Below are 24,855 nucleotides of genomic sequence, written 5' to 3' on the forward strand. Positions count from 1 at the left end.
TTGACTTGCAGCCCTCGGCTGCTCCCGCGTCACCCACTCCACGAACACGTTCCCAAACACGTCGTCCCTGCAGCGATCGGAGCCGACACATCATGTCTTGCTGCCAGTCTTGCTGACGCCGTCCCCTGGCACCCCCACAGACTCCAGGGAGGTGGTGTACTTTTAACATCTGCCCCTAGAACACCCAGGTCGTCCAATCATAAGCCATAAAGTCGTGAAACAGCCGCCCATTTTCGCTCTCCCCCTCTCTCGTCTCCCCCACACCTTTTCCAGAATCCGCGGGTCAGGCGTGTCAGGGCCAAAAGCTGCCCACACGCCCGCCCTGTTCGTTCTGATAAAAGCAGCAAGAGATCTCGCGTCTAGCGGTGCGATTTGCCGCGCCTAGTGCCCCCGGTTTTAACGTCACCTCATCCTCGCCTCGCATGAACTACCCGTTCATGCAGGTCGGGAAAAGCTTGTGGCGTGACAAGTTCAAGGCAAAAAGTCAAAAAAAGAAGACTTGCAGTACAAAATCCTGAAAATCCGGTCGTCTCGGGTTCCTGCAGATGCAGCGAAACCACGTGGTATGTGCGAAATTTGTGGTGAGTTGGTGGGTGAAAACGAAGGTCGCTCGCTTGCTAAAGCAAAATTTTGGTGTGAAGTTGTCGTTGAGTTGCGGCTCAAAACGAACCCCTGAAACCCCCTAGTTCTCGGGGGAAGGGTATCGCGCACGAGCCTTGCTGTACTCCTTGGTGTGCTTTCGCGAGGCCTTGGACTTGAGAGATCTGTGAAATTGTTAGTCTTGCAGATTCGTAGAATTGCCTGTTGCAACGAGGCCAATTGAGTCTCGCTGCAACTCTGAGTCTCGTTGCCGACAGCCATTGCGCGGTTCGGCAACGAGAACTCAGAAAGTGAATTCTGGTACAACTTACCCGACCTTCTTCTGTGTCCACTCGAGATCGCTGCGGACCTCATGAGCATCTCGCATGCCCTCCTGGAAGCGCTCGCGGGTCTTGGCCAGACGAGCTTGCGCCTTCTTCTGCAGCTCCATGAGCTCTCGGTGCTTGGCGTTCAACTTTCCGGATCTGCCCGCAGAAAAAGTAAGCCCTCATCCACGCCGGGTATTTCTAGCCGGTCACGGCATTGACAGTGCAACCATCTCACAAACGGCCACCGGCAAACGCATATTTGCTGCAGCCGTTGCCGGGGTACATTGTGGGGAAGGTAGGGAAAGTAGCTGCTGGCAATTGCAAAAAAGGATTAACTTACGTCTGAGCCTGCATGGCCATGCTGCGGTCCAGGGGGATGGGGTCAAACGAGTTGGCGAAGCGGTCCTGCATGTACTCCTGGAAGTCGACGCCGCTGGCCGAGTTGGTGCTATCGTAGTCGCCGTATCCGCCAGCGTAGCCGGACGAAGTGGCCGAGTATCCACCGTTGCTGTAAGAGGGGATGCCCGAGGCGGAGCTAACCGATTCGTCACATTCCGGAGGCGAGACGGAATATTGGCTGTAGGTGGGGTAGTGGGAGCCCTTGGAGGGAACGGGCAGAGGCATGGAGTAGCCCACGGAAGTGTAGTGAGTAGACATGATGATTATGGTAGGGGGAAGGGATGACAAAGAGGTCAATTGGAGGTTTGTGGGTTTGTTGTTGAAGGTTGTGTTGACTCTGTGGTCGAGTCAAGTTGGGTCTGGTTGAGTGAAGCTGTCAAGACAAGGAGCAAGACAACAAGTCAAAGACTTGATATGAGGACCGGGCAAGTTGGGGCTTCAAGTCAGAAAGTTGGCTGAAGAGTGATGAGAAAGGAAGAAGAAGAAATCAACTTCAACTCGATCAAGTTGGCCCTTTTATAGTTTTCCAGAGACCCTCCCTGGTCAACCTGGATGAACCGGAGGATAACACATCCCGAGACCATTCGCCAGGCCGAGGACGAGCAACCCCGCTCGAGAGGGCGTGGAATGCGAATAGGACAAGATGATGACATGGCGGAGGATAGAGAGCGGCTAGACGAGACGATCATGGCGGGATGCAAAGGTGTGGGCCATGGCGGATGGCGACGACGACGTAAAGGGCCAGGAGGGTAACAAGGCTTGCGAGACTAGGACTACTGGGAGGGTGACTAGGGAGGCTAGGAGCGGCAAACGAGTCTTGGAGAGGTAATGAAATGGGACAAAGGTAAAAAAGTACATATTCGAGACGAACGGCCGTTTGAGACGCGGGCCAACGAAAGAGATGGATATCAGAGAGGCACGGCTGGGATGGGGCTATAGGGGGAGGGTGACGATAGAGAGGGACAACTTGTCTGAGCGAAATGGACTAAGAGAGACGGAAACGTGGCTTCGAGACCTTTCGGGGTCTCTAACTCGATAGTGACGCTGAGTCTGTGGATGCCCACGAGTTACCTTGTTAGTTGGGGGTGCAACGAGGACAAGCCTTGGGGCTTTTAGCAAGGGCTTGTGCATATGCCGAGAGCAAGAGTCCGCAATCTTAGATGTAGTATGGATGGAAGGCAAACGGCCAATGGGCCGAACAAACGGGGACGACATGGGATTCGTCGCTTGACGTTTGACCGGCCAAGGTACGGTACAGTACTGTACAGTGCAGTGGAAGTAAGATTGGGGAAATGGGACTCGAAAAGGTAAAGGATCTGTGTCAAGATCAACCTAGAGCTAGCACCCGGAAGACCGGGGGATGACGAAGCGAGCGAGCGAGCAATGCACCGTACCAGCAAGGGCAGATAAAAAAGAGTAAGAGAAAAGCGTGCGTGCGTGTGAGTGTGTATCGGAGCGGAGACCGAGAGAGACCCCGATTTGAGAGGACAGACCCAGACCGTGGCAGAAGCGCAAAAAGAAAGCGAGATGCTGGTGAGATGCCATGCATATCCGGGTCCATCAACGGACACAGGTGGCTGCACTAGCCGTTGGGTCTAGGTCTTGAGAACGGACAAGGGCCACGAGTAGAAGAAACTTGCACAAGGGGGCAAAAGCAAGCGCCGAGCTTTTCCAATGACAACAAGTGTGGTCGACTTGGGTGGGATAGAGTCGACTACCACGGGTGCATCTAGTGGCATTGATTGTGTAAGAGTCGACGACCCGTGTGTTGGGAGCTCGGTAGTTGGCCAAGGCAGCGGAGAGGGCGAGTTGGCGAGTCCAGGCCGGGCCTTGGCTTGGTTGTTCTAGGTTGAGTGACGTGAGGGATAATTCCGGGCGAGGGCTGGTTTGGGTCGCTGCTTTTCCATCATAGTACTGTAGCGGAATGAAAGTGCTGTAGGCAGATGGATGGATCGTGGTGAAAAGGGCCAAACGAACGAACAAGTCGACGCTGACTGGTTAGAAGGCTGGTTAGATGGACCCGAGCAGACAGACCAAACCAAAGCCCACACACCAACCACACCCTCACACATACATAATATCTGTACCTCTTTACAGTAGTCGGCCGGGTTCCGATACCGTTAGAGTACTGTAGCGGCAGCGCTGGCAGTGCACTCAGTGAGTGGGTGTAAGAAGAGGGCATTGGATGCCTCACCGTGTAAACAGGGATCCCGGGGAGAGATCACCAACCATCGACGGGACCCTTGACTATCCTATCTCGTCCCCAGGTCATTGTCCAGAATTAACATCCATCATCAACAGGGTCATGGCGGGGAGACGAGAGATGCGTGGCGACATTGTGGAAATTGGGGAATGCATCTCTCTTGTCGCTATCCGCTCATGTGCGTCTGGTGCGCATCTCGACTGCGTCTCGTTTCCTGTAACAGTTACAGTGGGAGCCGGAAGCTTGGAGCTTGGGAGGTACCAGCGGAATGGATCCATTCTGATGGTCCAGAGTGACGAGACGAGCGAGCGAGCTGCAAACAAGCGCGCTGACGCTAGGCAAAGCCAAAAGGTCCAAGGCATTGGAAAAGCAGCACTGGATTTTCGGGCTCGTGGAGAGGCACCAAACGCAGTCTTGCCCACACCCCCCTCCTGTAGCACTTGTTCGCTGGCGGCGCCTTGATTCAGACGTCAGGACTGGGGAGGAGAAGCCTTGGGAAAAGGGCCGCGAAAAAAAAAGAGACAGACAAGACACCAAGGACAGAGGATGACGGGTCCTGGGATTGGCTCATGGACCGGGGTGTGGGTTGAGCAAGCAACGCAAGGCAGCGGGTCGGGCAGAGCTGCAGCAAGTCGGGCAATTTCTGCTCGGTCTGTGATGTGGTGATGCGTTGTCAAGATATCTACCAGACGTTGCTTTTGTGCTGTGATGGATGGATGTATGGTGGGATCAAGATCCAATGTGGATGGAAAATATGAACCTGGTAAGTTAAGTTACAGTATCTCAGGGACCAAATCGGGAGGTTGAGCAGGTGCAGAAGTGAAGTCTCGCACCTGCCCGCTTAGTAGTGTAATGTAGCGTAGTGATGGTGTGGAGGCAGGAGCAGGCAGGGACTTTGTAAGAAAACGACTAACAACGGGCAGGTAACAGCCTGGCAGGCACAATGGAAGCACTCAAGAAAACAGGCAGAAACATGATATCTACTTCCTTGGATGGGGGACTTGGTTGATGGATGGTGGGGGAAGAAAGGTGCGTGCGCAACGTACCTATCTTGACAATCTGTTACCGATCTTGGATTTTCTTTTTCTTGGGTTGCTCCAACAAGATCCACGTGCCATGGCAGTTTTTTTCTTTGCAATTTTTTCTTTCTTTTACAGAGCCTCATTGATGACGCTCCTGGGGATCGTAAAGTCCCATTGATTCTGTCTTGAGGTGATCCATTGCTTGTTTGACTCTTCAATGCCATTGATGCCTGCAACTCTATTAGACATCATCACTACGATCACGGAATATCTTTCAGATGCTTCACAATTCGAGTTCCCGGCCTTTCTGCTCTCAAAGGAAAATGCAATCCCGACCGGACCTCGCCTCGATTGGTCATGAATAACTAACAGGATTGGGCGCGCTCGCTCTGGATTCCATTGGACAAAGGTTGGTCATGTTCATGATTGCATCGTAATCTTGTGCTTCTTTTTTTCGCCCCTCCCCCGCTTCCAAGTGCCAGCCAGTCAACCGCCAGCAACACCAGCAAGATCCACCATCCACCACTTTCACCACCTTGTTGAGCAATTGGGTCTGTTCTGCTGTGACAGGGTCCGGGGCCTCAGGGGGTCTGCCTGGCTGGCCCAGGCTGAATCTCTAGCTTGCGAAGCTTTGACAAAGGGACAGCTCGAGGGGATGACGAGGATATGGCTTTGTTGCCAGCTTGAGATGATCCGAATGGCTCATCATTGATGGACCCCAACAAGAGGGCGTCATGAGCACGTACACGGAAGAAATTGCAAGACTCAACATTTTTCTTTTTTTGGCTTTCAAGACAGTTACATGATGGGCTAGGACGACGTCTGAGCGGCTCTGCTTTGACGTCTTTCACATGTCTCATACTGGCTTCTCATGAGACAAACCGCCACTGCCATCTCTGGAGCACGTGTTTTCTGATAAGCAGAGCTCGAGGGGTTACTGTAACGGGCTAAACAACCTCAGAACGACGTTATAACTTCGATTGGCCTTGATCTCAATGTCGACCGGGCCGGCGTCTCCAGTCGAATAAACGCCCGCTGGAGCTTGAAGCTCGCTGCTCCCCGGCCTGTCTCCATCCGTCATGGAGAATCATGTCCATGGATGCTTGCTTGTGCAGGCTGCGCTGCAGCTCCAGGGCTTGCAGCCCAGCGTTGCGGCGGCGGCGGCAGCACCATCAATAGCATCTTCCAAGTCTGCAGCAACGGCGCCTCTGTGGCTCTGCCATTTGTCGTCGGCGCCGGTGTCCCGTCGCGAACCCACCGTGACACGATCCTCCAACGGCTCCTGTAGCCTCCCGTGCGCTGCGCGGGCCCATGAGGCCGTTTTCAAGCAACATGAAGCCATTCTCTGGATCCAGACAGACACGTCGTAGCTGGAGGAGCTGTCCCGGTTCATGCACATCCGATACGGGTACTTGCTTGCTGTACGAAACACGGCGACTCGCACATTCTGTCTCACCGTTGCTAGTTACATGGTACATCCCCAGACTTGGGCTCGGGCTTGAGCTTGCGATACAGTCCTGCGCGACGGTCGATCAAAGTCCGGTTCGACGGGCATGATCCCGGCTCAACCGCCTCACGATCTTGTCAGCCGCGTATCACTCTTGATGATCGCGTTTCTTTAGAAGGGAGGTAGTTTTGGTCTAGGACGTACTCAGGGTGGCATGACTTGCGAGCCCTGCGACGAGAGCTGTGCGTCAGATTTGAGCTTGAGCTGCGGTGCCTTGATGATTCGCTGCTAATGCTCCTGGACTATTGTTACTTGGTGATTGCTCGAGAACCAGTGAAGCTCCCCCCAGCTTGCACGCCCGCCTCACCTTTGCCAAGCAAGGTGAGCTGTTGGCACCGAGACGAACGGGTAGATGATGGACTGGAGCTGGAGACTGACGCGAGATTCGTCCAGATTGGAATCCATGGAACGAAAGGAAGGCCTGCCCTCTGACTTGTTACATACAAGACAAAAGGCGCCTCCACCGTGCATCGCATTGCATGGCAGCTTGCATCGCAGGGCGGTTGTCGTCTCTTTTTTTGTGCTCACAGATCCACCACACGAAGAAGCCATTCACAGCTGTCCAACCCCCAAACCCGCTTTAGCAGAGTTTTTTTTCCCTCTCCCTTGTGACAAACCATTCGACAGTGGATGGAATAACTTGCAACATTAACAAAGAAGAATAGAATCACCACGTAGGTAGTCCAAGCGTACATACATACCTACGTTCTGATACTACTACACACACACTCACACTCACTCTCCCCCTGCTTTGACAACCCTCCACAACGCACGGACAACTCAGCGCCGTTGCGTAGGTATGTGCGGACAAGGCGTGGCCCAGGCACGCGGGAGGGGGGAAGACTCTGTGCAGGGGGTGTGTGGTTGATGATGGGGCAGCTTCTCATAGGACGGGGACTTTTTTTTTTAAGAGGTGAATATTTTTTTGGTTGGAGATGGTGATGGTGTGCATGGTGTGAGTGCTTGACTCGACGACGATCCATTCATCCCTGGATATACAACTCATCCTTTTTGGGGGTTTAACCCCCGAGTTATCTATCCATCATATCCGGCAGTTTCTAGAAGGGGATTCTGTGTGGGTGGTTTATCCCGTCATGATCTCCCCTTGACCTACATCCATCTCTCCGGGGCTCTCTGACGTATCCCCCAGGACTTCTACTCTCCTCCCCCGTGACCTCCCACCATCATGGACGGCGGCGTCCCCTCTGCCGTGCAAGCAAGCAAAGAAAACGGGCGGGCGTAACCGAGAGACATGCCTTTTATTCCGAGCTGCCAAACCGACCTTTACATATACACTTCTTGTACCACCCAAAGTCTTTTTTATCCGCTGTGCCGCAGCTTTGCTTGTTACTTGTTACTCAAAAACAATCCTCAGCCTCAACTCCATTCCGAGCGTGACGTGAATGATGCCACAAGTTCTCTCTTTTCTTTTTTCTCTCTGTTCCTCGTCAGCAGGAAGAAAGGAAAAATACGATATGCCGTGTCGACTTGGTACAACAGACGTCAAAGTGGCGCAACACTGTTGAATAATCACACACAGCACATGTAAATGAACAAAAAAAGGAGAAGCGTTTCATCTCATTGTCTAACCCAATCCCCCTCCGTTCCGCTCTAAGCAAGCAGGTCCATCTGCATTACCGTTCATGCCATTTGTCCCATTCTCTCTAGTTATCCAAGAAAGACACCCCAGAGTAAAAAACCTCTCTCCCGATGTAACACCACATATAGACCCAAAGTAAGGTTTTCGAGGCAAGGTACCCGAAGTGGGAAGATATCTCCTTTTCTCTCCTGTTTTTTTTCTCTCCTCGCCAAGAGGGGGGCAAGTTCATGCTTTGCCTCTGTCCCCCCCAAGTCTCGTTCCATCTCGCAAGCCTAGCTCGAAAAAGTACAACCAAAAAAAGACAAGCCCGGGTTTGGTGATCCCCGGGGGTGTATGCTCAATCTTCTGCCCCCCGTCCAAAAGATCATTCCAGAGGTGAGTGAGTGCGTTGACAAAGAAGAAGAAGAAAGAGCAAGAAACAAAAAAACGAGGGAGAAACGAGAGGGAGGGAGGAGGCAGAGGATAAATCATGACCCCTCGTTGTATATGCACAACTTTAAGTCAAGTCCCCCAACATGTATCAAAATGTCTGTTGCTGTTCCTGCGCAGCTGTCTCATGTGCATCCAGGTAAGGCACCAGACCATCCTGGTTATTTTCATATATCATGTCTCGGCTGAGCAAGACACACTTGACTTATACAAGGGTATGGTACATCTAAGAAAACACCTTGAGGAAACCCCAGATGCCGATACCGCTCAACACGGGAATCGTCAAGTTGTCGTCCCAGCCAAAGATGTCCACCGCCTCACTGGCAGATGCCACGAAGCCAGACCACAGGCTCATGACTCCCAGGGCCAGAGCGCCAGTAATGCTGGCCTGTTCCTGAGACACACCAACTGCCTCGCAGATGGTCTTGGGCAGTGAGAGCACGCCCTGGAACATAAAGTTCTCATCACCAGGGAAGGGTCCGATGGTTGGAACGAGCCAGCCGTAGAAGAAGTACGACGTTCCAACGCCAACCAGTGCGGCCGCGATGGAACCGGCCAGGGACTTTCCGCGGCGGATGCGAGGGGTGTATCGGCCCCAGAGGCGGCCAAATGTGCTGGCAGCGGTATCACACCAGCTGAGCAGGAGAACGCTCATGATACCGACATCCTTGGGGAAGCTGTAGAGGACGATCCAGGCACCAAGGAGGTAGAAGATGACACCGTTCCAGCCATTGTATTCGCTCTCGCGCATCAGTGCACCGAGAACCTTTACATAGAAGCGGTTGAAAGATGCGTATCGATGTCGGAGCCAGTCGACCGTTGTGATGGGGATGAGTGCTGACATGAGCCAGGGTGTCACCGCCGTTGTCTGAGTGCCGGTGACGTAGAGCCAGATGACGAAGAAGCCGATCGACACGTGGAGGACTTTGCGTGGCACCTCATGCTTGTGCACAAATGTCCTAAAGTGCCTGTGGATGGGGATGAGTCCTAGAGGGCTGGGACTCCGGCTAAAGTCACGCCAGCTCCATCCTATCGACGTTGAGGGCGTCGGCGGCGCGAGGTGGCCGTTGGTCGCGACAGCTTTGCCGTTACCGTTGGTGCTGGCGTTTCCATTCACCTTGACTGGTTCCTCCGGGATAGCATCCTTGTTCAGCTTGCCCGCTTTGGAAGCGTTGCTCATCCGCCTTGATAGACGCTTCACAGCGGCGTGATCGATCGGTGAGCGACTGCGGGTGCGAGCCCTTCGAAGTTCGGGAGGATCCGAGTCATCATCCTCCTCGGTGTGCTCCTCGAGGGGTTGAGGCGTGGGCGTCCTCCTCCGGGCGGCGGAGCGCGTAACTGGGCCCGTGTAGTCGGAAACGTCTCGCTCGGAAGGCGTGGGACTCGGTGAGATGACGCGGGGCGTCTCGGGGATCTTGCTAGATCGGAGGGACATTGTGAAGGAGAAGGGTGGGAGTGCTGGACAGCGAACGGCGCCGACAACTATGCGCCGTAGAGAGTCGAAGCCCGAAGGCCAAAAGGCGTTGTATTTGTGGGAGTGGAGATGTTTATCAAGGCGCGATGAACGCACCGTTGCGACGTTGTCTGACGAGCAGGGAATGTTGGATGATGATGATGCGCCAGGAAAGAGTGAGAACAAGTTCCAGGAACCAAAAGAATGGAGTTGCTGTCGCCTGTCTGAAACCAAAGGATCGTCGCGTTCGTGGTCGTAGTCGTGGTGGCTATGCCTCTGCCGGTTGTGGCGTAGTTGACAGTGGTCGCTAACGTCTACTGGACCCTGACAACTGGTGCTGCTAATGCTATGACGGCGGCGACGTTGCTGATGATGTTGAAGATGAGGTTGTTGACCCTGGCTCGGAGTTGAACTAAGGCTCCGCGGCGCCGGAGACTTCGGAGGACGGTAAAGGTCGAGGCCGTCTATTGTTGAATCCAGATTGATGGTTGACAAGGATGCAGCGGAGGTGGGATCCCCCGCCGCATGATGGGTACGGAGATGAATGGCCCAAGGCTCGAGGTCACGACCGGGGCACGCACACATGCGATCCGTGTGACGTTTTTGGGTTGGGGAGTGAAGGCGTGACTTGATGCGCTCAGATAGCGGAAAAGCGTGGGAGGGGAAAAAAGAGAGACAGAGAAAAAGGTTAGAGAGAGTCGTGTGACACTCGAACGGTATCCGGCGTCTCTGGGTGGGTTCTGTCTATTTTTTCGCTCTCTCTTCTCATGGCTTGGTTCAAGTTTGGTTTGGCGTTGGTGGGCTTGAGATTTTTCGCTCAGCTCCCACGGGCTGTCACTGGATGGCATGGCATGGGTCCGGGGGAAGAGACGGAACGATGCAGAGAAGTGTACGTATCTGTGGCGCCGTGATTTCCCAAGTTTCCCTAAAACGGACACCGCCTTTTGTTGTGTAAACTACGAGCATGTGACTGCTGTCTGTCTGTCTGTCTGTCTGTGATGTGAGAAAGCACCTCGGTATCAAACTCCAATAATGCCCATGAATATCTGCGAGTTTGAAACAACTCTTGTGGACAACTGGCGAAATGCCAAATTAAGACTAAAAACAAGATTGCCTTATACGCTCAACCCCGGCACTCAATAAACAAATCACCCCCGGCTCTTCCGCAATCTGGCCTGACTGCTCTGCTCCAATGCCGGCCAAGACAGAGCGTGTCACGTCACCCCAAAACATTTCATCTCAGGGACCATCCAATCCCACGTCATTTGAAAATGTGTCCAGAAGTTGTGACCACGTGCCTTGCAGACAGACCCAGACAGACCCAGCCACACATGCGCCACAGTTGAAGCCTCTAGCTCCACCGTTGCGATAAGATAAAAATTTACAAGAAATGTTTTGCGCAAACCACCGGCCCCTCTAAGCCGACTTGCGACAGCTCTCAACTTGTCCCATTCGATTCAGCCTCAAACTTTGGTTGCCAGTTTCAAATCTGGACAAGAAGTCATGGCGCCTGGAAAGGAGAAGAGGAAGAGTCAGAGAGCTTGGGATGCTCTCACTCCTCCCCTCGCAGAATGGATCCTTGATGCTGTCGCGACAATGGGCTTCAGCCAGATGACGCCCGTCCAAGCTGCAACGCTCCCCCATTTTATGGGAAACAAGGATGTTGTCGTCGAGGTATGGCCTTGAATCAACCTCAATCCACCGAAGTCATCATCTAACTCTATCATAGGCTGTCACCGGTAGCGGCAAGACCCTCGCATTCCTCATCCCCCTCGTCCAAAAACTCCTTCGCCTCGGAGAACCCACCAAGAAACACCACGTCGCCGCCATCATCGTCTCACCTACGCGCGAACTGGCTGCCCAGATTCATACAGTGTTGCTCTCGCTGCTGCAATTCCACGAAGCATCCGCCGAAGTCCTCCCACACCTCAAGGGCGACGAGAAGCGTCCCGCCACCACGTCCGCGGCCATTGTGCCCCAATTACTCGTTGGTGGCACCACGACCACTGCTCAGGATCTCAGTTTTTTCCTTCGACACAGTCCAAATGTTCTCATTTCATCACCCGGTCGACTCGTCGAGCTCCTCTCGTCTCCTCATGTCCACTGTCCCCAGTCCTCGTTTGAGGTCCTGGTCCTCGACGAAGCCGATCGCCTTCTCGACCTGGGTTTTAAGCCCGATCTTCAAAAGATTCTGTCACACCTTCCGAAGCAGCGAAGAACTGGTCTCTTTAGTGCCAGTGTTAGCGAAGCTGTTGGCGAGATTATTCGGGTTGGCCTAAGGAATCCGGTCAAGATCGAGGTCAAGGTCAAGATGAAGGATGGTGGCATTCTTGAAGATAGGAGGACACCCGCCAGTCTTCAGATGACATATATGGTCAAACCCGCCAGCCAAAAACTTCCAGCACTTGCCGAACTTCTCGAGCGGTTACCCGTGAGGCCACAGAGAAGCATCGTTTTCCTTTCTACTTGCGCAGCCGTCGACTACTTCCAGCATATCCTACCATCAATCCTGCCAGAAGGCTTTGCTTTGGTACCGCTACACGGCAAGCACCCTGCCAAGGTTCGCGAAAAGAACTTTAACCGTTTCCTCACCTCAGTATCACCAACAATATTACTTACAACCGATCTGGCGGCCCGTGGTCTGGATATTCCCCAAGTTGATCTGGTAGTCCAGATTGACGCTCCCTCAGACCCCAAGGTCTTTATTCACCGCAGTGGTAGAGCAGGACGTGCTGGCCGAAAGGGCCTGGCTGTGGTTATGCTACACCCCGGGCGAGAAGAAGACTACGTCAAGTTCTTGGAAATTCGAAAGACGCCAATCGTGGAGCTAGAGAAACCCGAAGTCATTACATCGGAGGACCGCGCTGTGTCTACTACCAAGAAGATCCGCGATCTGGTCCAAGAAGATAGGGCGCTCTTCGACAAAGCCCAGAAAGGTTTCGTGAGCTGGGCTCGAAGCTACGGCGCCCACCAAGCTACATCCATCTTCCGAGCCGCCGACCTTGACTGGGAGGACCTCGGAAACGCCTGGGGCTTGTTGCGAATGCCCAGGATGCCTGAACTCAAGAACTGGAAGGGCGACAAGATGCTCGGTCAAGAGATTGACTGGGACAACTATGCCTACAAGGAGAAGACACGAGAACAGGCTAGAAAGGTTGCCCTTGAGGAAGAAAAGTTGGGCGGAAAGCCGGAAAAGAAGGATGAGAACAAACGCAAGCGCAAGAACGAGGCCTGGAGCGCAAAACACGAGAAGGAGGAGGAGCGCGTGGAGCGTAGGGAGAAGCGGCACAAGCGGCGTGAGGCTGAGAAGACGGCCAAGATGACGGATGAAGAAAAGGTCAAGCAGATGGAGCTTAACGAGCTTATCGCTGAGGTTCGGAAACAGAACCAGGCCAAGGCAGAGGAGAAGGACGACGAGTTTGAAGGATTCGACGATTAGACAGGAATATACCCCGTTAGTTGGTGTCTAAAGTTGGCCATCTTGGCCCCCATTCTCTCAACCCGAGCTCTCACACCCATTGGTTGGTTGGTTGGTTGGTAATCTCGGTTTCGGGTTGCTTCTCGAACGCCGTTTGGATAGTCTATTTCCGTGCATGTCGGTTTCGCTTTCTAAGCTTTAGTGCCACCGGTTATTAGCCTTCAGTCAGTGCTCATGACGCGGCAAGGCATAGATGCACCCAAAAACGCCTAGTAGTGGTTTCATCGCCTTGAGAGGCTGACGAGGCGTTCGAGATGGCACCTGAAAATCGGCCTCATGTCGGATTCTGCAGGCCAGGCTGCAAAAGGCCTCTGCAGAACTAAGAATGTGGATGTCAACGCAAGCACCCAGGGGTGAATTGCGCGGCCTTGTCCCAAACGCATGGGTAGGTGGTGGATCGTCGAGGAGAGGGAGGCTTATAAGGCAAAAGGTCCCAAGGCTATACGCGTATGGTGATTCTCAGCCCAGACGGGAATACGAAAATTCGGACTGGATCCGAGGAACGCGTATCCGGTCGTAGATGTAAGTGGACTGCAAGAGACCCGTGCAGGACTGATCACTCACACGAAGGGTTTCAGTCAGAATGCAGTTGCTTTGAGTAAAATGTGTGGATTTAAAGTGGCGGTTTAGGTGGTAGGCGTAGATTAACTTGATCATTGTTGATGCCCTTCTGATCTTGATTGTGAGCCACGCCAGCAACGTTGATGGAACGGACCAGACATCATGGCCCAACTGAAGCCTTTTGAAGGCGACGACTACCTGTGGAGATATGTCCCATCTAGGGCAGCCGCAATTGTCTTTGTGGTCTTCTTTGCGATCCCAACGGGCTTTGTGATTTGGAGGATCGTGAAAACGAGAAGCTGGCATTGCATCCCGTTTGCCATAGGAGGACTGTGTAAGTTGACATTACGGTTAGAAGGAAGCAGCTGACCAAGATAATGCAGTTGAAATGACAGGATACAGCGCAAGAGCTGCAGCACAAGGACTGACCGACGTCATGATGCCCTACTTCATCCAGCATGCTTCCATCCTGCTTGCGCCGGCCTTGTTTTCAGCAGCCATGTACATGACACTGGGCAAGATGATGCGGCGCCTCAAGGGCCAACGGCACTCCATCATCCCAGTAACTTGGCTTCCAGTCATATTCGTCGCAGGCGATGCCATGTCGTTCTGTATTCAAGGCAGCGGGGCTGGAGTTGTAGCTGCTGGTCTCGGCACCATGGAGACGGGCCAGAAGATCATCGCAGGTGGCATCAGCCTCCAAATCGTCATGTTTGGGCTGTTCATAGCCACATCCATCGTCTTTCACATAGGGCTGCGGCACTGGCCATCCGGCCCATCGCTGGCAAGGGGCTCAACATGGAGGCGGTCGATGAAGGTGCTGTACGTCGCCTCGGTGCTCATAGTAGCGAGGTCCACATTCCGCTTGGCGGAAAGCATCCTCGGCCCGGATGGATATCCACAAGGACATGAGTGGACGCTGTATGTGTTTGACGGGCTGCCAATGCTGTGCGTCATGGGTATCTTTGCGGGCTGGTTCCCAGGGGCTGAGGGTGGGCGGGGATCTCACGGGGATGACGAAGGGTGGCAGTTGGAGACGATGGACGCGTGGCCGTCATATGAGAGCCCTACATGAGGGGCCATCGATACGGAAGCAGCCGTGGGATAATTTCCGGGGTGTCCAGAGCCTCTGCGGAGAAATTGGGTGATCAATTAAGCTTGAATTTGTAATGTTGACAAGACTGATGTGATGGGCTGACGGCGAGTCTGTGTAGACGAGGTATCAAGGGTTACGTGGAAGATGGATGACGTAAACCTAGAGATTGTGGCTCATGCAGGAGAAGGAGCAAGCACAATGACGGGAGCGTTGAAACTCAGGAGTGTTCTTGCTTGCCGTTTGTATGAACGGCCACAAGACGGAAAGCGGAAGCAAGCGACAGGGATGGCTTCTAATTCTGGATAGGGCAGGACAGGATCGTACCTGACAGGTGTGGCTCACTCCGTGGCTTTGGTCAGTGGTTACTTCCCAACACAGTCAAGGCCCGATAAAACCATGAACCGATTCGATTAATGGGGCCGCAAGGGATGGAAGGTGCTTGGAGCATGGATTGATCCTTTTCAACTGTGCTCTTTCCCTGCTTTGCCTTACATTAAGCGTCGCGCCTACCTACCTACTGCCTTTTGCGTACCGTACCGTGCTTGCTCCATCAGCCAGTCTGAGTCTGACTAAACCGCCGCATTTTTTGCTAGAGCCAGCACCTGTCAAGCCATTCCGCAGAAACTTGACCAAAACAAACCAACCAAGGGCGCTTTGATCATTCACTACGACGACGCGGCGACCAGGACAAACTGTTTTTGACGAGGGCGCCACTTACTCTCGAACGGCCAAGACAATGGGCGCTTTCTCTTGCTGACCAAGACGACATTGGCAAGAAGCCCTCGCCTCTCATCGCCGCGCCTACGCGCTGCGCCCCTGAACTCCCCTCCTATCCCCTGCAATGCCCCCGCGTTCGGCTGCGGAGGCCAAAGGCTCCGGCTCCGGCTCCGGCGCCGCCACGGCCAAGCTCCGTCGCGCTCATCGGAAGTCGCGCAACGGCTGCTGGGAGTGTAAGCGGAGACATATCAAGTGCGATGAGAGTCGTCCGGCCTGCAGCAACTGTGTTGTTAGTGAGCGATCATGCTCCTTCCCGCCCTCGACAGCAGCATCAGCTGCCACTCCCGCCGCACCTCAAACTCCGACCTCCGTCCCAACGCCAAGTCCGGTTCCGTCACATTCTCAACCTCCGTTGCCTCCATCTCAAAATGCTTCAGGCGTCGATAGCCAGGCTCAAAGCCCTGCCGACAGCATGTCTAGTGCTACGGGCCTTCATTCTGCGTCAGGGCCCCCATCATCACTCTTTGGATCACGACTTGGCTTTCCTACCATCCTTGATGACCGACCACCTCCTCTAACCGCTCTACCGTCCTTCACCGAATCCTTCATCACCAACACGTTTGCCGATTCACCCTCAACTCCCTCCATCTCAGACGGTACTCCCCAGCCCGCCTTCACGGCAAAGCATCTCATCCTCTTGCACCACGCCACAACCGCTATGTCACTCACCAACGACTTGACACATCCCATCGTCGAAATCGCCGTTCAATGGTCCAAAGATGGACCCTACGCCATGGACCAGCTGCTTGCCATCGCTGCTGACCATCTTGCTATACTACAACCGGAACATGCCGCCTCTCATCGGCGAACTGCCAGAGAGCTACAGACGCGAGCGCTCACCCTTTTCAACAACCACTCGCAGGAAATGAGTCAGGAAAATGGCGACCTGGACAAATATTGTCTCCCTCGATTCCTTTTTGCTTCTTTGCTCAGCCTCCACATGATCTATGAGACATACGCGTACTACCGCGCCAACTTCCACGTCTTTATCGAGAGGTTCGTCGAGTCTGTCCATCTTCACCGAGGCGTTCGCACCATCATCTCCCCATGCTACAACATTGTTCTCGAGTCTCCTCTAAAACCATTCCTCGTCAACATCCGCCTTGCCTCGGAGTCAGATAACGGGGGGAGTGAATGTCTCTCACTACTTGAGCTCGTCCAGAACTCTGATCTAAGCGCAGCAACAGTCAACGCTATTGCAGGCGCTGTTCACACATTACAATGGGCCTTCAACGTCCACCGCAACCTGCCACAGGATGGGAGTGTGCATGCTGCCACCGCATTCCCTGTCCTCTTGACGGCAGAGTATATGGAGGCTGTGCGCAAGCACCGCCCTGAAGCCCTACTTGTGTTGGCATACTATGGCGTTCTCTTGCACCGTTGCCGTAATGCCTGGATCATAGGCTCTGGCGGCTCTTTTCTAATACGCCTCATCGCCGATTACCTAGGGAGCTTTTGGCAGGAGCCTATGCGCTGGCCCCTTGAAGAGTTGGAAAGAGATCAGGGGTGAGACGGGTGCCACACGTGGCCATGTTCAACACTGCCCGCTCGTCCCACCAAGACGGACGCTGAACTGCACGGCACATTCTTGAAGGTTCAGTCGATGATCAAGTATACAAGCTGGCACAACTGGACGGCTGGCCGAGATCATATGCTAGCACTTCTTGAGCCTGTCTCATCACACACTTCCTCACCTAAAGCAATACCGCCTCACGCTCCGCATGGTAGATCAATGAGGCGTAGGGGGGAGAATGAGGATTTCTGCTCGGATCTCGTCGAGGAAGTAAAGGTACTGTCAATACCTTGGTTATCATGTACAATATCTCATGGACAACTACAAGCTGGCATCCTCCTTGATATTAATCTGGACAGACATCAACAGGACCATAGCAAGGCCTCTTGTCACTGGGTAACGGGGAAGGATCTGGTTTATGTAGAAATATGTATTTGCCGGAGCGTCACAATCTGCTCCCTTTCCATACCTACGATATAGCCCTAGGTAGACAACTTCTACATGCTCCAGCCTAAAGCATCCACCTCGTCTCTCAACCCCAATCATCTGAATCTGTATTTCATTTCCTCTTTATTTATTCGTCAAAGTGAATGATCAACCGCACGCGGCACTCTCGTTCAACTAGTAAAACAACAGCAACAGCTCTCACAACCAGGCTCCTTTCTTTTTTTGTTTACTCCCCTCAACCCTAAAAGGGGGGCCGGGTTTGAATAAGGACATGCACCCCCTGCATCGGGTGGGCGGCGACCACTCTATGAAATTTGGTATCATAACAGCAAGGAAATCGAGCAAGGAGGAGACGCCGTCGCGCACGAGAAGGTCGGGGTTGTCCGTCGGGTCGCAGGGCGTGGATAGCCTCGATGACGCCGCTAAAGACCATAAAACTCCCAGCCATCCCCGGCTGACTCCGTTGGTTCCGTGTCGGAGGCGACTTGAGGCGCAAACTCGGTCCGCAGTTCCTCATCCAGTCATAGCTCCTCATCGTCCAGCTCCGAGGGCTTCAGCAGACCGCCGACCTTCTGTCGTCGCTCCATGTCGGCCGCCTTGGCATCCCGCTCCTGCTGCTCCTTCTCGACGATGAACAGTTCTGCGTTATCGCCGGCAAACTCCTTGAGGGAGATGAGGAAGTCACGGAGGTTAAGACGGAACTTGTCATACTGCGTGTTGAGTGTGAACAGTCCCTCGACAAAGGTTGTGATTTGGTTCCTGTGAAATGATCAGTATTTGGTCATGGGCTCTGGGGGACGACATACGCTTGCAGATTACGGAAAGCGTTTTGCAACAGGTTCGCCACAAAGTTGGCGACAAACTCTCGGTTGCCAGTTCCGGCCTGAGCCTGGTCGGGGCTGTAGATGGGCCCCTGGATCTTGGGCTGAGTACCATCGGCAGGGTGGATGTAGTAGAACAGCTTCATCAGCAGCATGGACTGCGTCTTGAAGCCAGCCTTGTGGTCGTTGTCAGTAACGACAAAGAACACATCCTGCAGAATGGTGATGAAGAATCGCTGGAAGAAGGCGTTGGCTGTCTGGACGTCAGTCTTCTCGGCGATATTGTTGATCAGCTCAAGGGCCATGTTAAGACCGGCTGCTTCGACATCCCGGTTGTCATGCTTGAAAGCCCACGAGCACGAGTCGATAACAAACTTGAACTGGTTGTTGTCGAGCTTGAGCAGAGCAGGGAAGCAGTGAAGGTTGATGGCTCGGAGGAGGTTGAAGAACTCGACTCGGTGCTCGGGGAACTCGGAAAAGTCCTTGTTGATCATCTCCAGAGTGCACTCGAAAACATTCTGCATGATAGTGGGAACTTGGTCCTCCATCAAAGCAGAAAGCTTGGTGATGATAGTGGAACAGGCCTTGAGAACCTCAGCATCTCGGGCACCAGGCACGTTGCGGTTGTAGTCGACGAGCACAGAGTCCAGCAGAGGAGGGACCATCTGAGCACGAACAGCCTGGAGGTCCTCCGCCTTGTCGACGTACACCTCGATGAGCTTGAGGATTTCCTTCTTGATGGTTCGGAGACCTCGGACTCTAGGCATCTTTGTCGCGAGCTCGCCATCGCGAGCAACAGCCTCCGAGATGAGTGTACTTGTAGCATTGTACATCTGAAGCATGTCGTGGTAGATGCGACCGATCTGGGGATAGAAGTAGGATCCCACTGATGAGCAGGCTGAGACATTCGTCTTCATGATGTTGCCGATGACCTTGATCGTCTCGGCGTCCTGAAGAATGGACGGGTTCATGGTCGCCTGCTTGATGATCTCATCCCAAGCCGCGTTGGGGATGGCCATGAGATCAGAAAGGAGTCTCTCCTGCTGGTGTTTGTTGCCCTGAGCAGCCACCATGTATCCACATGCCTCGTAGAATGTGTGCACTTGTTGAGGTGTCAGGTCGCATGTAATCTTGCCCATGTTTCGAACAATCTCCTCGATAAATGGCTCCTGCTCGCTGGGCTGGAGAGCAACAAAGTGTCGTCGGCATTGTCGGGCAATCTTGATGAATGTGTCGCAAGCCATGTCCTGCACACCCTCGTGCGACTCGTGCATGAACTCGAACAGCTTGTTCACAACCGTCTTAAGGAACTTCCAGTGAGCCTTGAGGAAACGCGGGTACTGGCCCACGATGTACATGATGTTACTGGCGACAACGGCCTTGTTGTCCTTGCCGCGCTTCATCTCTGTGAGACCCAAGAGATCCTTGATGACGGTGACGAGGAATCGCTTCTCAGTCTCTTCATTCATGGCCAAGGAAATGGATCCAATAGCCCAGCAGAGAACGTTGCAGTTGTGCCAGGACCACTCGGTGCCGTCGACTTGTCGCGCCAGCTTCTCCGTCATGATGTTTTCAGTGTCGACCACGTCCAGATGCGTCAGGTACACCAGGCACTCTCTTATCGTCTTGTAAAGTTGTACCGTGTCGCTCTCCTTGACGAACTCTCGCACGATTTCGCCCTCGTCGTTTTCGACAATCAGAACCTCCTCGGGACGAACCATCTTCTCAATCATGACGACTCGCAGGTTGGAGAGAACCTCGTTGTACTTGTGTTTTCGGAGGGGGTAGTTGTTGAGGATCGACGGGTTGGGGGCGCCGCTGCCAGAGATGCCTGCGCCGACGGCCATGAGGGGGTTGAGATCCGTGATAGGGAGCTGCTGCATCTCCTCATAAAGCTCTTGGACAAGCTTCAGCCAGTAATCCAGGCAAATCTTGAAGATTTCCCGATCGTCGATCTGTGATATCCTAATAAGATAGTAGTGACCGTGAATGAGGAAGTCTCGGTTAGGGAGCTTCTCGATAAGCTGTAGCGCAAGTTAGAGTCCAAGTTCAACAGTACCAACTCTACAAAACATACGTTCAAGTGCATTCCGAAAAAGTTGCACAGGAAGAGGGCCAAGTTCTGGATAAACTCCTGGTCCCTGGAGTTGCTGCTGGGATATGTCGACTTGAGGTCGAGAGTGACAGGAATGATGTTGGCAATCGTAGTCAGCGTCTCGGTAAACATCTTGACGAGCTGCTCGTCGTAGGAGTTGGGCTGGCCAGGGCCGCCAGTCTGGAGACCACCGATCTCGGTAAGGCACTGCATGGTGACGTTTCGGAATTCGGGAGTCGAGAGGAAGCGTGTGCGCAGTGTCTCGATCAGTGGTGTCTCGAAGATGTAGCCCAGAGGGATCCAGTTGCAGAATCGGAGCAGGGTCTCGAGGGTCGCCTTGATCAGGCTGGGCTGAGTCGCAGTGTTGAGGACCTCCTGGCAGAGGTTGAAGATCTGAGAGAACTCGGCGCACATGGTCTGCTTCAGGTTGCGCGTCTTGGTCGAGGTCATCTGCTCGGCCGAGTAGTCAAAGACCTCCTCCGAGAGCAAGCGGAGGATGATCATGTTGTTCTCGCAAATGGATAGGTTGGAGTGGCAGGACGAGATGATTTCGTTGATAAAGGTAGGCCAGTTGTGTGGCCATTCCTGCTTGAGGACGGAGACGAGAACGAGGTTGAGCTTGTTGAGCAAGGTCTTTTGCTGGCGCAAAGACTCTTCGGAGCTCGAGCACTGAATGATGAACTGCACAATGAAGTTTCGGATTCCTGGAGGTTACGAGCGGTCAGCGCTGGATACCGAGGCAAACCGGAGGTCATCGTGGCATGACGAACCTTGACACTGGTCTCGGGGGAGGACCTTCCACCTCGTCATGATAACATTATCGAGGACCTGCAGACCCAAGTCTGTCAAATTTTGTCAGCTACCCTGATCCATAAATTCTGTGTTGAAAAAATATGCGGTTCGGGGCGAGAGCTAGTCGGTGGCAGATAGGTCACAGTAGTGAGGCAGTAGAGTCGACGTACACTTGGTCTGGGGATATTGCGCATCGGAAAGGATCTTGTCGACCATGAGCCAGGCATCGGGATCTTCTTTGAACTATGCTACAGTCAGCCGTCACAAAGTCTTTGCAGCGCATATGGCAAGGAGAGGAGTGCGAACCTGGTTCAGAGCAGCTTGGGCGGATTTTTGCTACATGGTTCAAGAGACGGGATTAGCTCTTGTGCCTCTTGGTTCACGCGCGGGGTCCACGGCTGGGAAAAACCGAGACACCAGCATCACAACCTACCTGCTCACCGCGCCCCTCGTAGAATGAGCGGACGAGGTTGTCCAGCTCTTCAATGGAGGCAGCCATGTCGGGCGGCTGATTCGGAGTCGAGGACTTGTCGTTTGCGAGGGTTTTGGGTGGTGATGGGTGGTGGTTGTGGTGGGCGGACGACGAGGCGAGGCGGGGGAGGGAAGAGATGCAAGCAAGGCCAGCCCCAGGCAGATACACCTCAGATGGAGATGGGAAAAAGCAGAGCGCGCTCTATAACAAGCGATAGAGGGCAGGACAAAGAAGCAGGGGGGAGTCGCGGTGAGCGGGGGACGCGTCGCAAAAACCTGCACGAGGGCGAGAGTGAGGGCAAGACAGAGGAAGAGAGAGTAAAGAGGAGAATACAAGTTCGGCTTTGGTGGATGGTGGAAATGGAAGTGGACGACGTCGGTGAAGTGAGGTGAGGTGAGAGGGACGGGCTACCTGGGCTGGAGTGGAGGGAGGGGGAGGTGACGGGAGGTGGATTGGTTGGTGCTAGGTTTCCAATGGTGGGGAGATTGAGGTGCACCTTCTGTGAATACAGGCAGTACAGGCACCTCCAGTGGATCGGTGCCCCGCAGCCTTGGAGCCTAGCAGCGTCACTTCAGTAACCACCACCACCAGCTCACACAAGCTCTGACCTGGCTACCTGGGCTAACACACTGAGGTGGGCAGGCTGGGCGGGCTCAGTTAACCGCCAGCGAACGGGAACGGGATGTGATTTTGTCAGCGGCGGGGCTGAAAAATGGATGGTAGGCTCTGGTGACAAAATGTATCGGTACCTGTTCCCACCAAGACGGTCGATGCTGTCACTGTGGGTGTCGAGGGCAAAAAAGCAAGACGAGGCTGCGGTTCGTCGGCACGCAGCTCAGACTATGACGCTGGGACAGTTTGTATCGGTACTTGTGATGAGACTGGAGATGACCGCCGCGCGCCAAACTTCCCAGCCTCCTCCAGAAGAAAGCTCGATCGATCTGGGTTTTGGCCCAGTTTGAGATTACCCGATGCGGCTATACGGGTATACGCAATGACAGTTGGTGTCTCGTCTCAGCAAAGTCTCCGACTGAAGCAAATATCTTCTTTATCACGGAAAGTGTCTTGCCGTGATCTTTGCATGAGCATGTTGCATTCCTTGACGCACACAAAGGCATGGTGTTGTCTCTTCCACCAACTCGGCTGAATAAACTGACTGATCACAAACCTCACCAACCCAAGACTAAAACACGTCTCTAACAAAGGTACCATATTTTTTTTAAAGGCTGCTGCTCTATCTGCAAAGACACGTCCAACTCGTTGGCTCTATCGTCTACTCCAATCACACGCGGCCAGTTCTTTTTGGTTATTTTACTTGTTTATGCCTTGTAGCCGGCCTCGAACAGGCTGTCCCGCAGGGCATTGAGCGCCTTGTCAATGTCATTTCGGTTGGGGTCAAGCTGTCACACACAGATTAGCATTCTGAATGGGCGTCTAAACGTGATGAGAAAACTTACAGCGCTAACACCCATGTGGCCGAATCGAATGTACTTGGAGGCGATGGCCTTGTGAATGCCGCCAGCAAAAACGACACCCTTGCCGGCCAGCTTGGGCAGCACGTCGGGGGCGCCAACACCCTCGGGCAGGTAGATGGCGGTCATGGCGTGAGCCTGGTCCTCGGGCTTGGTGGCCACGACCTTGAGGCCGAGGTCTGCGACGGCCTTCTTGACCTTGTCCGACACCTCGATGTGTCCCTGGAATCGCTCGGCCAGAGGCTTGGCAAGGATCTGGGTAAGAGCAGTGTGAAGGGCGTGGATGAGCTGAGGAGAAGGAGTGGCGAAGTATGAGGGCTTCTTGGCCTCATAGTTTCTCATGACTGCAACACGTTAGCAGATGTTGGCTTGCTTATACAAGCAAGGATACTGACTAGGAGTCCAGTTCTTGAACGACGCAAAGTAGGCGGGGATGGGAGTCTTGCGGTTCTCAAGAGCAGCAGCGACAGCGCGGCCGCTGAAGAAAGAGATGGACAGACCAGCGGGAACACCAATGGCCTTCTGGCTGGCAGTAACGACACCATCCAGACCCCACTCGTCGAAAGCAATCTCCTCGCAGGCGACACTACAGACACCGTCGACAATGACCAGAGTCTCGGGGGAGACACGGCGGACAGTGGCGGCCAGGTTCTTGAGCTCGCTGAGAACACCAGTCGAGGTGTCGACGTGGGTGACGGTGACGATCTTGTACTTCTTCTCGGACAGGGCCTTCTCGATTTCGGGGAGCTGGGGTCGGCCACCAACCTCGCCGTCGAGCTTGGTGACGTTGGCGCCGTAGGCCCTCAAGCAGTCGGCGAAGCCATCGCCAAAGTATCCGGTGCTAAGAACGAGGGCGTCCTCACCAGCCTCGACCAGGTTGGCGGCGACGAGATCCCAGCCCAGGGTGCCGGAGCCGGAGATGACGTAGGGTTGAGCGGCGGGGTCGGTCGATTGGAAGAGCTTTCGGGTCATGGAGAGAGCCTCACCGAAGGTGTTGACGAAGCCGGGGCCGACATGGCTCTCGCTACGGACGTCAGTATAATTAGGAGTCATAGCAGGGCCTGGCTTATCTCACCTGTAGTGGCTCATGGACTGAAGAACAGCATCGTCAAACTCGATGGGCCCAGGGATGAGCAGGGTGGCATGAGGAGGTTGCGAAGACATTGTGGCTGTGGATGTGGAAAGGCGACGATTCTGAGTAGACGACGGAACAGATTGAGCAGCAGAGGCGGCGTTATAAGAAGGACTCGACAGATGGCGAGAGACGAGAGAGATCCTCCCGGCCGACGATGCTGCGGCGGCCGAATACGTCTTGAAGCCCGCCGAGGAGGTGCTCTCGGCGGACAGCTCCGGGCTGCGGGGCACCTTCCCCTCCATTGCCGACGCCGATCTGAGCAGGAGCGACCGACTGGCTACTGCCCCAGCTCCTACCCCCACTGACAGACGCTGCACCCACGCCAGCTTGACTGGCGGTACCGGAAGAAACCTGGGTGTGGCTCCCCCCCCTCTTGCAAAAAGGCTCACTGAGAGAGAGCCTTTCAGGGGCACGAACGTAACAGTACCTACGGAAGAAGGCCGAAGGTTTTTTGCTGGTGAGTGACAGCTGGATCGGTCGCCTTCCGAATCCGGGGTATAGAGACCGGGGGTTGTTGGTTTCTTTCTTTTCGGGGGTGTTTCGGTGCCGGATTGTCAGGCTTCACCTTCGGGACACTTTGAGTGGCAGAAGAAGCTGGTGATGGATTGAAGTGATTCAAATTGTCTCGGGGAGAGAGGGGATTTTCAGGAGAAAGGACAACCCGGGCTGCCGCTG

The 24,855-nt window shown here is 54.1% G+C and overlaps 7 protein-coding genes across 7 annotated transcripts; 3 read left to right on the forward strand and 4 right to left on the reverse strand.

Annotated features, from left to right (window-relative positions):
- Positions 1-42: 42 nt before the first annotated feature.
- On the reverse strand, positions 43-1,565 carry NECHADRAFT_60733 (uncharacterized protein; the record flags this gene model as incomplete). The annotated part of the gene is made up of 3 exons (XM_003048096.1): positions 43-764; positions 912-1,064; positions 1,249-1,565. The coding sequence occupies 3 exons, from the start codon at positions 1,563-1,565 to the stop codon at positions 683-685; spliced, it is 552 nt and encodes a 183-aa protein (XP_003048142.1). The 3' UTR covers positions 43-682.
- A 6,735-nt stretch (positions 1,566-8,300) lies between these two features.
- On the reverse strand, positions 8,301-9,635 carry NECHADRAFT_4054 (uncharacterized protein; the record flags this gene model as incomplete). The annotated part of the gene is made up of 1 exon (XM_003048097.1): positions 8,301-9,635. A coding segment is annotated over one exon (1,335 nt), but the record flags the coding sequence as incomplete, so codon positions are not given.
- A 1,389-nt stretch (positions 9,636-11,024) lies between these two features.
- Positions 11,025-12,960, forward strand: NECHADRAFT_79984 (uncharacterized protein; the record flags this gene model as incomplete). Its single annotated transcript, XM_003047913.1, has 2 exons — positions 11,025-11,195; positions 11,251-12,960. 2 exons carry the CDS (start codon positions 11,025-11,027, stop codon positions 12,958-12,960), a joined length of 1,881 nt encoding a protein of 626 aa, XP_003047959.1.
- A 762-nt stretch (positions 12,961-13,722) lies between these two features.
- NECHADRAFT_93271 (uncharacterized protein) lies at positions 13,723-14,635 on the forward strand (the record flags this gene model as incomplete). The annotated part of the gene is made up of 3 exons (XM_003047914.1): positions 13,723-13,894; positions 13,944-14,552; positions 14,583-14,635. The coding sequence occupies 3 exons, from the start codon at positions 13,723-13,725 to the stop codon at positions 14,633-14,635; spliced, it is 834 nt and encodes a 277-aa protein (XP_003047960.1).
- Positions 14,636-15,497: 862 nt separating this feature from the next.
- Positions 15,498-17,025, forward strand: NECHADRAFT_93272 (uncharacterized protein; the record flags this gene model as incomplete). Its single annotated transcript, XM_003047915.1, has 2 exons — positions 15,498-16,818; positions 16,886-17,025. The coding sequence occupies 2 exons, from the start codon at positions 15,498-15,500 to the stop codon at positions 17,023-17,025; spliced, it is 1,461 nt and encodes a 486-aa protein (XP_003047961.1).
- Positions 17,026-17,368: 343 nt separating this feature from the next.
- NECHADRAFT_68989 (uncharacterized protein) lies at positions 17,369-21,600 on the reverse strand (the record flags this gene model as incomplete). Its single annotated transcript, XM_003048098.1, has 7 exons — positions 17,369-18,152; positions 18,200-20,238; positions 20,292-21,013; positions 21,080-21,151; positions 21,245-21,344; positions 21,408-21,437; positions 21,535-21,600. The coding sequence occupies 7 exons, from the start codon at positions 21,598-21,600 to the stop codon at positions 17,915-17,917; spliced, it is 3,267 nt and encodes a 1,088-aa protein (XP_003048144.1). The 3' UTR covers positions 17,369-17,914.
- A 1,292-nt stretch (positions 21,601-22,892) lies between these two features.
- On the reverse strand, positions 22,893-24,422 carry NECHADRAFT_68993 (uncharacterized protein; the record flags this gene model as incomplete). The annotated part of the gene is made up of 4 exons (XM_003048099.1): positions 22,893-22,973; positions 23,031-23,389; positions 23,441-24,069; positions 24,121-24,422. 4 exons carry the CDS (start codon positions 24,420-24,422, stop codon positions 22,893-22,895), a joined length of 1,371 nt encoding a protein of 456 aa, XP_003048145.1.
- Between the last annotated feature and the right edge of the window lie 433 nt (positions 24,423-24,855).

This window comes from Fusarium vanettenii (genome assembly GCF_000151355.1).
Source record: "Fusarium vanettenii 77-13-4 chromosome 5 genomic scaffold NECHAsca_12_chr5_2_0, whole genome shotgun sequence".
Taxonomy (NCBI): domain Eukaryota; kingdom Fungi; phylum Ascomycota; class Sordariomycetes; order Hypocreales; family Nectriaceae; genus Fusarium; species Fusarium vanettenii.